Source organism: Gorilla gorilla, chromosome 12 (assembly GCF_029281585.2).
Source record: "Gorilla gorilla gorilla isolate KB3781 chromosome 12, NHGRI_mGorGor1-v2.1_pri, whole genome shotgun sequence".
Lineage (NCBI taxonomy): Eukaryota > Metazoa > Chordata > Mammalia > Primates > Hominidae > Gorilla > Gorilla gorilla.
Genome location: NC_073236.2, coordinates 93,657,447 through 93,669,773, shown reverse-complemented (window position 1 = coordinate 93,669,773; position 12,327 = coordinate 93,657,447). Strand labels below are relative to the sequence as shown.

At 43.9% G+C, this 12,327-nt stretch overlaps 1 protein-coding gene across 3 annotated transcripts in view; it reads left to right on the top strand.

Annotated features, from left to right (window-relative positions):
- Positions 1-12,327, top strand: part of PRKCE (protein kinase C epsilon) — a 536,120-nt gene that overhangs the window by 430,774 nt on the left and 93,019 nt on the right. For all 3 annotated transcript variants that reach the window (XM_004029173.5, XM_063695905.1, XM_019021115.3), the window contains exon 11: positions 2,960-3,114. In XM_004029173.5, coding sequence (XP_004029222.1) covers positions 2,960-3,114 — 155 coding nt within the window. The remainder of the gene's footprint in view (positions 1-2,959; positions 3,115-12,327) is intronic.

Genomic DNA, 12,327 nt, shown 5'->3' with positions numbered 1-12,327 from the left:
TGAGCCACTACGCCCGGCCCATCCTCATTTTTACAGATCAGAAAACTGAGCACAGAGAGCCAAAGGCATTTGCCTGAGTCACTTGCAGCCAGTGAGTGATAAAACCGATATGGGAAGGCCTCTTTTTCTCATCCCACAGCCCCTACTCTTAAAAACTTGTCCAGTGTTGGTAGAATAAAAAGCATCCAGGGAGGATGATGGGGAGGGGAGATTTTTCCCCTTCAGAGATTTGGATTCTCCTAAACACAGTCAAGGAAATACTCCATTGTTGCTAAAGTCCAAGTCCAGGGCTGGTGACTGTGGAATGGGCACTTCAGTGGCTGTTTCAGGTGGTGTGGTTCAGTGTTCAGTGAATGATCCAGCTGTACTTCCCATGTGAAAGGCTTATCCTGGTGCTGCAGGGCAGAGGCTGTCAGAGTGTTGTCTCTGGCCTGCCAGCATTGCCCGGAAACTTGTTAGAGGATTCAGATTTTCAGACTCCGCCCCAGATCTTCTGAACCAGATATCTGAGTTGGGGGGCTCAGGAATCCATGTCCTAACAAGCTTCCATGTGATTCTAATGCACAAGTTTAAGAGTCTTTGTTCTTGGAAGGAATCCTTGAAATGACAAAAAGGAGACCAAAATAATGTATAATCCTTATATTGCACAGATGCAAGATACCTAGGCAGAAACCAGATGGAGGAGAGTCAGTGCTTCTCAACCCTGGCCGCACATGGGAATCACCTGAGGAGCTTTCACAATTACTAAGGCCAGGCCCCCACCCTCAGAAATTCTGATTCCAATGGTCTGGGGTTGGCCAGAGCATTTAATTTTTGAAATGAGGATTTGAATGGAGAATGGATGATTGAATAAACAGTGGGCAAGGCAGCCCATGTACTTCTGATTACAAAATTGTACTCTGGGGAGAAAACGAGGTAGGCTTTGAAGGCGAAGGGCAAAGTAAATGGAAGAAAAGCTGGACTTAGGCCCTTTGTGAATACTGGTAAAGATGGAATAATTCTGGAGACTGGAGTGGGGGTGAAGGTAGTTTGAATTAGTAACAATTCTTAACTATGGACTTTATTTTCAAAGAGATGTCAATAGTAAGATAGATATGCTTTGTAAATAAAGAAGCTCATTGGTAAATGTTACTGAGACCTAATGGAAAATAATAGGCTAACATCCTCCTGGAAGCTTCACTTAGACTATACCTATGTGTTAAAAATGTGAGCCGGGCACGGTGGCTCATGCCTGTAATCCCAGCACTTTGGGAGGCCAAGGCGGGTGGATCACGAGGTCAGGAGATCAAGACCATCATGGCCAACATGGTGAAACACCATCTCTACTAAAAATACAAAACTTAACTGGGCATGGTGGTGTGTGTCTGTAATCCCAGCTACTCAGGAGTCTGAGGCAGGAGAATTGCTTGAACCAGGGAGTCAGAAGTTGCAGTGAGCTGAGATTGCACCACTGCACTCCAGCCTAGCAACAGAGCGAGACTCCATCTCAAAAAAAAAAAAAAAAAAAGAATGTGCTCTGCCTCTCTGGCCTCTTAAACCTCACCGTTTACTTCGCTAACCTTCCTCTACAACTGATCTGGTCAGTTTACTGTCCCCTAAACTTGCTCACTCTGTTCCCATGTCCTGGCATTGGTTCCTGCCACCCCCGACCTTCTTTTTCTCTCCAGGCCTAGCTGCATCTAAAATCCTCCATGGCCTCCCAAGTCAGAGAGCTCCTTTTTCTCTGAATCTTTTTAGCACCTGGTGTCTTTCATGCATTCGACTCTTATTTTGTTTTTTTATCATTTTGTCCATTTCCCATCTCCACCCCTGGATTGTAGGCTCCCCAGGACAGCAATGGCTTATAATTATTTGCCCTCACCTAGCAGCTTAGCACCCTAGGAGCTTAGAATATAATAGTCAAGAAACGGTGCAAAGAGAATGTCAGTCCATCCTCTCCCCACATTATCATGGATTGCAGGTAAGAGGGGGCCACCTACAATAAGGTGTGACTGTGGTTTGGCCGTTCTGAGGGCTGCCGTGCAGGAGGAAACCGTAGGGGATCCTGGAAGGAATATCCTCCAGAGTAAAAAGTGGCCCTCACAGTGCATGGGGGTTCACAGTCTTATGATTCCACATTGCAATCTATTGGTCTCCTGGGACTGCCTCAACAAATTACTGCTAACTTGGTGCCTTAAAACAATAGAAATGTATTCTCTCGCAGTTCTGGAAGCCAAGAGTCTAGCATCACTGGGCCTACATGAAGGTGCTGGCTAGGCTGTTCTCCCTCCAGACGTTCTGCTCCTTGCCTCTTCCAGCTTCTGGGGCTGTCTGCATCCTTTGGCTTGTGACTGCTTCACTCCAATCTCTGCCTCTGTGGCCACTTGGCCTCCTCCTCCCTGACTCAGGTCTCCCTCTACCTGCCTCTTATAAGGACACTTATGATTGTATTTAAGACCCACGCTGGTAATCCAGGATAACCTCCCCATCTCAGGATCCTTCACTTAATTACATCTGCAAAATCCTTTTTTTTTTTTTTTTTTTTTAGCCATATAAGGTAACATTCACACATTCAAGGGTAGGACCTGGATATCTTTTAGAGGAGGATTGTTCAACCTACCACACATATAAAGACAACTGGAGCCCCAAAAGGGCAGAGACTTGTCCAAGATCACACTTCCAGATGACAACAAAAATCAAAGATCCAGGTCTCCTCTCTGTCCATTTAGGCTTCTTCCACTAGACCGAGGTGATGCCCACCGAAGGAAGACAGAGAAAAAGTAAAATTATGCTTCATACCCTAATCTGTGTGCTTTATTTGTTTGTCTTCTTTCTGGATCAGGTGCTACCAGGATTCACCCACCTTTGAGGCTTCTTCCCCCTTGAGTCTTGGTAACCTTACACTGAGCTCACACTAAGCTGGCCTGTGTGGGCAGCTGCAATCAAATGACCCAAATGGCATTTTCTTCTCTCCTTTCAGGACCGCCTCTTTTTCGTCATGGAATATGTAAATGGTGGAGACCTCATGTTTCAGATTCAGCGCTCCCGAAAATTCGACGAGCCTCGTTCACGGTTCTATGCTGCAGAGGTCACATCGGCCCTCATGTTCCTCCACCAGCATGGAGTCATCTACAGGTAGCCTCTTCTCTCCTCCTCTTTCCTGAAAGTGAAGAAAATAAAGGATGCTTCAGACACTTGAACTGACTTCAGCTCCTGCCCACTCGTCTCTTAGCAACCTGCTTTAGATTAGTTGTTTGTTCCAATTTGCTTACAGAAGACTTTTTTGGGGGCTGTTTATTCCTGTGAATGTTAGTATTTGAATGGCCCTGGGAGATTTGACCCACTGTTTGTGCCAGTTTTGATTTAAAGCTCAAGCATGACATTTTAAAGGCTTGGTGCCAGGTGACCTTGGTGTGACCTTCGTTTTTCTCTCTCTCCTCCACCCTCTTCCTTGAACATCAGGGCATTCTCTTTACGTTTTTCTTCTGTGCCATGAACTTCCTCCCCTTCCTAGTCTCTTGCCACTTCCTGAGTTTGTTTGGCTTAGTTTTCTCCAGCAGATAGAATCAGGGAAGGAGGAGTTGCTTGAGGGACTGGGGGTTTATGATCTTGGGTGGGGAACAAGGAATGGGAACTAGACAATATCCAACAGGAAGTTACTTTTTGCAGATCATCCAATCCTTTATTACTGCCCATTCCCCTTCCAAGAAACACACGCACGTCCACACACACATGCACGCGCACACGATTTTCCATAAAGAGAACAAAACTACGAAGGCTCTTCTGTGAGGTCAGGAATTCTGGGAGGAGTAAATATTTATAATTAGCAACAAGGACACTCAAGTTCCTTAAGGTTTTCTCAATGGCTGTTAATTTCTTCACTTGATCTTTGCTTCCTCTTTTTTTTATTTTATTTTATTTTATTCTATTCTTTTTTTTTTTTTTAATTGGGTAGAGGAGTAGCTGGCTTCGTTTCACCTAGAACTTGGTGAAACCAAGTATGGACATCATCTTGGTCTAGTGGAAGAAGCCTAAATGGACAGAAAGGAGACCTGGATCTTTCATTTTTGTTGCCAACTCGAAGTGTGGCATTGGACAAGTCTCTGCCCTTTTGGGGCTTCAGTTGCCTTTATGTCTGTGGTAGGTTGAACAGTCCTCCTCTAAAAGATATCCAGGTCCTAACCCTTGAATGTGTGAATGTTACTGACCTGCTCCTGGGAGCAGTGCCCTGGCCAGATGTTCTTCAAGGCATTCTGGTCAACCCCAGTCCAGGCTTCCTTTCCTTCTGCCATCTCTTAGCTTCTTTAGTCAGTGATTTCCTAGAGCCCATGTAATAAAGTCCATACTTCCTAGCCTGCCATTCATGGCCCTCTGCCATGGGAATCCACCCATTTGTTTTCTATTGCTGCATATCCAATGACCACAAACGTAATGGTGTCAAATAGCATCCATCCATTATCTCACAGTTTCCATTGGGTCAGGAGTCCAGGCATGACTTACCTACATGCCCTGGTCAGTGTATCACGAAGCTGTGATTGAGGAATCAGTCGGGCTGCATTCTCTTCTGAAGTTTGGGCTCATCTTTCAAGCTCATGTGTTTGTGGGTAGAATTTTTTTCCTTGCAGCTTTAGTACTTATGTGGCTTGCTCCTTCAAGGCCAGCAGGAGAGCAAGTCTTTTCTGCCGTAAGTCTCTAACTTCAGGGAAGGTCTGGGCCTTCTTTTCAATGGCCCTAATCAGGCTCACCCAAGATAATGTCCCTTTTGATTAACTCAAAGTCAGATGATTAGGATCCTTAATTATATCTGCAAAATCCCATTGCCATATAATGTCACATAACCTCAGTAGTGATATCACATCAGCTTTGCCATATTCTGTTGATTAGAGGTAAGTCACAGGCTCCACCTTACTCAAGGGCAAAAGACTATGGGATTATACCAGAGCATGAGTTGGGGGTCACTTTAGGCTGTGTCTGCTACAGCTTCATATACCTTTCTCTCCTCACTTCCCACACCCCTTGTTTCGCACCCACAAAGGTTCTTAGCTTTTCTCAAAGTCACCTGCCAATTTCCAACTTTGCTGTGCTTCTGCCCTCATTTTCACCTCCTCTGTCCAGCCCCAAAACCCCATGTAGCACTGCCTGCCTGGCCCCATCAGCCAGAGTGAGTCCCTCCGTCCCTCACACTTTCCTTTGTGAAGAAATTGCAATTTGAGACTTTCATTGCTGCACCTGCCCCTGTTCACCTTGTGGTAGGATTAGACATCTATATGGATCCTTCACTAAGTTTCAAACTCAAAGGGCCATTTCTTCTTTTTATTAAACCTTCAATCTTCCTTTATTCTTAATCCACATGCTCTTCTTGATTTGTGCATAATGAATATCAACCATTGACTTCAGTTAATGGTCTGAATGGCCTTAATCCCTATCCTCAAAGCAATTTACAAGCTACTTAGAGATGCAGGAGTTGGATACAATGCACGTACTTCAAGGCTGTGCATTGTTAGGTGCCAAGGACAAGAAGAAAAACGCCATTTCTTGAGATGTCTTCCCCATCTCTAATACAGTGAGTACAATCACCAACATTTTATTGCAGGGATACAGACACTCAATTTAAGGAATGTGTCCAAAGCCATACTTGGTAAATGACAGACATAGGAGGTATAACTGACACACCAACTCATGCTGTACACCATGACACTTGGTACCCTGCCTTTTCAAGTCCAACTCTAAACTCCTTCACTAATCATTTTAGATACTCCAAAACTTGACCTTCCCTTAGACATTTCTGCTTCCCTAAATGAATGCCTTCCTCTCACCAACCTGTGACCACTTTTGCCCTGTTGGCTTCTATGAGCCATTCTCTTCTCCCCACTTCCCTTCCCATTGTCCTAACCATTCTTATCACAGTGGCTGGCTCCTTCATCCTCTAAATGCTGGTTTTCCCCAGGGCCTTCCTCCCTCCTCATTCTTATTCTACATGCTGGGCAATTTCACCCTTCCCATGGCTTCAGACAGCTTCTACATGCCAATGACTCTTCACATCTGTATATCCAGCATTCCTCTATATCTAGCTCCCCGTTACTTCCAGAGCCCCACACAAGATCTCTTCCGTTAAACCTCTCCCCATCAATGTTGGACCTTCCCAGCCTTCTCCCTTCTTCCCTGGCTAGTTTGCAGTAGTTACTCTCTTCACTAGCTCACTGCCTCTTGGTTTTCTGCCCTCCAGTCTATCCATCCACCTCCCCTCAATTGCTGCCCACTATTCTTCTAAAACACAGACTGGTTGTTGCATGTTCCCCTTCTTAGCAGCCTTCAGCCCTTATAAGATAAAGTCCAAACTCCTTTGGGAACCAGACCCCTTCACGCCCTGGCCCCGGGGCTGCTGTGCATAGCTTTGTAGTTTGGGCCCAGCAGAAGTGAGGGGCACAGGCCGTGGGTTGGGGAAGGCATCCAGCCCCTCTCCACTTGCATGGGGAGCTTCAGCCCTCACCAAGAGATGCTTTTCTGCCCAGAGGAGATGGAGTTTTATGCTTCTCACAAAGACACCCTACTGTTAACAGGGCCCCGATGGCCATGATGACCTTTTGGCCCTTATCCCTATTGCCACCCTTTAGGCACTCCAAATTACTTGCCATTATCCCCCAAATACCATTCCCTCTCACTTCTCTGAGACTTTGCCCCCATTGTCCCTAGGATTCCCTTGCTCCTAATCTGTGTCTGCATCAGTGGTTCCCAGTTCGCATCCAAGATCTGATTGCCTCAGGGTCTCTGGTTTAAAAAAATACAGATCCTATAATACTGGGGGAGGGGAAATAGGTAAGGGTATGGGTGAAAACAGAACGGTCATGAGTAGGTGATTGCTGGAGATGGATGATGGGCACTTGGAGTTCACTATTCTGTCTACTTTTATGTATGTTTTGCCATAATAGTCATAAACACAGATTCCAGAGTAATCCTCCTGGAGCTATTGATTCAATAGATCTGATATATGGAGTTCAGGAATTTGTATTTTAAAAAAAGTGTTCTCTAGGTGATTGGGGGACCATAGCTCAAGAGAATTTCATCCTCAGGACCTCATCAAGCACTCCAGCTGTGAGCGGCCTCCCCTGACTCCCTCCCCTAGTGGGATCATGCCTCCCTGAGCAACATGACAGTCTCTTTATTGTGCATTTTGCTTGTTCCCTCTGCCAACCTTGGGTTTTTACTTATGATACCTCTTCTGTGATTGAGAACTCCACCTGAGAGTGCTTACTTAGTTGATCTAAGACAGCACCCTACTGGCAGTAGATGATCAATAAATATTTGTTCCTCTAGTCTCTACTGCCCCAGAGTCTTCTAATCCAGTGGATTGCTACCTCACAGGTATATATTTCTCCAGTCTTTGTTTGAAGCATTTCTAGTGTACAACATATTTTTTTCTGTGACCCTAGAAAACACCCCATTTCCTCTTATCTTTTATTTTATGGATTTATGAGGACCCTGTGGTCTGTGTTTCCCATGCTGCCTTTGTATCAAGCTGCAAAAGGCTCTGTGAAGGGCTCTGTGGGGAAGTCTATATGAGGTTGATGGAGAAGCTGTACATATGTGTTTCTGCCTGTTTGCTTCTGGCCATTCTGATCCAGGCAGAGACCATGTTTTATGTGATACAGGGAATTTATGTGGGAGACAGGCAAGACCAAATTTAGGAGGACAAGTGTCATTGCTTAAGTTGAGATAGAATTTTCCAGCCTTCCTGTTGGAATTGATATACAAACTAATTAGCAGCTAATTGGTTCATGTCCAAGAAGTAAGAGAAGTCATTTCTCTGGCTCACACTTGAAAGAGAGCCCAGATAGACACAATCTCCTTTTCCTCTGGTTTCTTTTCCCCCTAGACAGCAGAGGGTGCTGTCTCTGTGTCCCCTGTTGGACACGGGGTGGGGGAAGCAGGGGGAGGGGTGGGTGGGGGTTCCTGTCCCTTGTGCTGTAGTAGAAGAATGCATTAGATCACCTGTTTCCACTTTTCCTAATTATGGCATTTAACCACCCGCCCTCCCCATACACTTGTAGACACTGTGGGAGGTTTTTGAAGGGTGGGCCTTCCGTCCAAGGTTGATTCAGGGAAGTTCCTCCTCCTCAACATGCTGCTCAGTGCTTATGCATGTTAGTCTCCGAGCTGCTCAACGGCAGCAGCTGACTTTCAGAGAATACTCCCTCTGTCCACATGTCATGAAGGAGAAATTTTGTGATGATGCCTCAGACAGTGAGGGGAGTAGGGGGGCCTGGGAATGGAGCTGAAGGCTTGGCAGCCAGGAAGCTATCTTTTTATTCTTTTGTAATCCAGAAGCCAGGAGCGCTGTGCAGCAGAGGGTGGAGAAAGACGTAGATTCCATAGCCCTGACCAAGTGTCCCCATGTTTTCTGCCTGCATCCTCATCAATAAAATGGGGATGATAGTTATACCTGTCTCACAAAGTTGTAGGGATTTCATGAGTGAATAGGTCTAAGTAATTTTAAATAAATACCACCTGCCACAGAGTAAGTTCTCAGTAAATGTTAGCCAGTCACATACCTCGAATTTACATTACTAATGTACAGTGAAAGAACATTAGAGATTTCTTATCCATCCCAGTCTCCAAAAGGAATGCCTGAAATCACTTTAGAGAAATGAATTATTTCTTGTCCTTTTTTCTTCATTCTTCCCTTCTGATAAAATTGAACTCTTTCTTTTTTGAAATGATAAAGTAGTAGTCATAGGAAAAATAAAAATCTAAGCAGTGAAGAAAGGTGTAAAGTCCATTTTTCTTCATCAAACTCATAACTACCCAGGGGTAAACAGTTTAACAGTTTCTAGAGAACTTTCTGAGAAATCTTCTTGAGCAACTTTCAAAACCTCTTTGTGACTGGTCTCCACTTGTGAAGTTTAGATAGTACCTGCCTTGTCTCTTTCAAAAGGTAGCTGAGAGTGATTGCTGGAAGTCAGACTGTGATAGAGGATATGAAAGCCAGTGGGAAATGACAGAGCGTCTTATTTATGTCACATATCAAGAATAATTAACATTTGTCATTTTGAGCATTAAAATTTGGTCTTTATCCACCAGCAGAGAAAGATGTAAGTTATAAACTCTCCCTCCTTAGATTCTCCAAGCCTTTTGATCTCTAACGAGCCCTTATCATCATTCCCTGAGAGTCAGTCTTCCCTTAGTGCCTGTCGTGTGCCCGGTGCCAGAATTGGGCAGAGGGGAGACAAGGAGAAAGGAAGTGCCTCTGCCTTGGCCAAGCCTAGATTCTTCTGTACTCAGGAGGTACTTAGAAAGGGCTTTCCTTGTTGACCATGATGTTTACAAAAAGTCAGATAAGAATCAAGAGCTAGGAACAAAAATCCAGTCAGAACCTCAGTGCGCCTTATAAATCTGTCTTAACTATCTTGTTCTCTCCAGAGCCGGGGAACAAAGCCCAAAGGAGAGGCTTAGGAGGGGCTTTCCTAGAAGAAGCTGGGGTTGTACTGAGGTCTCTAGCTGTGCCCTCCAAACCAGGCCTCCGTATGGAAAATGCATACGAAGTTGTGATGTAAATTTTAATTCTGCCATCCTGCTAGTCAGAGGGGAAAGTGCGTGCCTTAATCTCTGGAATCATATCCTGCCATAGGCACACAGTTAGGGATTTCCTGAATTGAATGAAGGTCTTTAGTTAAACCTGAGTTAATAACTGGAAGGTCTAATGTGTAGTCTCATCCTCTTTTAATACATTATCAAGTTATTTAAAGCTCTAATACAAAGAAAGGGAGGAGAAGGTAGGGGCATCTCTTTTTGCCTTTGAGTCTTCTAGGACCTGACCTTTAGAAAGTCACTGAGGGTACTTGGGGATCGTTTTCCCCAGAGAGCATCGTTCTTAGCTGTCAGCGTTACCCCATCCATTATAGAAAATGATATTTTGACATAAAACTCCTAAGGATCTAAGGGCCGAGTCTCTAATGGAAGGAAATCAGCTACCATGGCAGAAATGATGAGTTAAATCAGGGAGGGCCTTGGAGACTGCATAATCCATCTCCTTCATTTTATAGATGCAGAACTTGGAAACCAAAATTGTGGAATAACTCACCCGAGTTTACACAATGAGGTAGTATAAAGTTTAGATGTTACTTCAGTCAAAGATAAACATACAGATGAATTAGTTCTACATGGTGTTTTGGTTAATAAAAAAGCAGGGTTTTTTTTGCCTTCCCTTCCCTCAATTTCCCCTTCCAAAGAAGCAACCACATTCAACTCGCAGCTGGGTCTTTTGGTATGTACCTCTGTATTTAGAAATAACATTATCTTATTGTACTTTTTTTTTTTTTGAGATAGGGTCTTGCTCTGTTGTCCAGGCTGCCATGCAGTGTTACAATGATAGCTCACTGCAACCTGGAACTCCTGGGTTTGAGCAATCCTCTCACCTCAGCCTCCCAAATTGCTGGGATTACACAGGCATGAACCACGGCACCTAGCCTTATTGTTATTTTAAAAACAATTATTTTACACATTATCTAGTGACTTACCACAGTGGAAAATGAGGATTTAGTTCTGTTTCTCACCCACTACCCACCTCCACAGCCCTATCATATATGCACACCCTTCCCAACCTCCCATCCTCTCAATATGGTTTACTGTAATTTTGGTTAAATGAATATATAGTATACATTATTATAACTGTGAAATACCATTTGGAATTCAGTTATGTGGTATGCTATAGTTACTTTTCCTTCCCAATGCATTTTTTTTGTTTATTTTCCCTGGAGTTAATAAATATCTCTTTGTTTTCTATGTAATTATTATTGATTCAACCACAAACTCTCTACAAACTGTCCATATCTCCTTTTAGCATGTTTAGTTATAATCAGTGTTCTATCAATTTCATATTCTTGGATACATTCTTCGCCAAGCCTTGTAAACTATTCCAGTCTAAATGGTTACCTTCTGCCCTGTGTGCCTGCTGCAAAGCTGTCACCCTGGGATCCCACTTCACTTTCATCCTAGGCTTCCTTTTCCCACTATCCTGTGAAGCTCCTGGCTCCAGTATCCCCTGCCTTCCTCTTTCTTTGTATACTGCATCAATTTGGTGAAGCACCTTTAGTAGATTTCTGAGAACAAATATATAGGAAGTGAAATATTGAGACTTTCCTTTTATATCTAAAATCATCTTTATTTTACTCTCAGACTTGATAAAGAGTTTGGGCATAGAATTTTAGATTAAAAAGAATCTTCAGATGAGATCATGTCCTTTGCAGGGACATGGGTGGAGCTGGAAGCCGTTATCCTCAGCAAACTAACACAGGAACAGAAAAGCAAACACTGCATGTTCTCACCTACAAGTGGGAGCTGAACGATGAGAACACATGGACACATGGTGGGGAACTACACACACTGGGGTCTGTCGGGGATGGGGTTGGGAGGGTGGGGACAGGGAGAGCATTAGAAAGAATAGCTAATGGATGCTGGGCTTAATACCTAGGTGATGGGATGATCTGTACAGCAGACCACCATGGCATGCATTTACCTGTATAACAAACATGCACATCCTGCATAAGAACTCAGAACTTAAAATAAAAGTTGAAGTTAAAAAAAAAAAAAGCATTTTCACTCAATTTTAAGGTATCATTCCATTGTCTTCCAGCTCTCAGTGCTGCTGTGCAGAAGTCTGAAGTCAATTGAATTCTCAATCATTTGTATGAATCGATTTCTCTTTTCCAGAAGTGTGTTAAAGCTTTGTCTCCATTATTCTAAAATTATTGAATGATGCGATATAGGTCTGTTTTCATCTATTGCACTCACCCGGGATAGATCTCTTCAATTTAGAAAATTAAGCCCTTCAGTTCTAGAAAATATATTACTTATTTCTTTAATGATTCTTTCTCTTCTGTTTTTCTGGAACTATCATTCAGATATTGGACTAGTCAACTTGGGGTTCACTGTAGACTAATCTGGGTGGCCCACTTTGTTGGGGAACCTCAGACTATCACTATTTTTAGGCCTTTCCTCTTGGAGTGCTTCGATTACTCCCAGAGTCCTGCCTAAAGGGAGACAGCCTGGTGGCCAGCACCGCAGGAACGAAGTGAAGCCAGATTAGAGGACCCGGCTTCCAGAATACACATGTTTATTTAATTCTCCTGTGTTCAGTACTATACCCTCATGCCCACCTACCCCCACTCCATGCTTAGTCTAGAGATCCTGTTTCACTTCTCCAGAGAATAAACCTCTAGGGACAGGGAAGGGGCCATGCCAAGAAGAAAAGAGAATCTGGATTTATAACTAGTTTTCAACCAAATCTCTCTTTTATCTCGCTCCACGTCACCCTCATCTCCAGAGTAACTGTTACTGCATATTTCCTGAGCT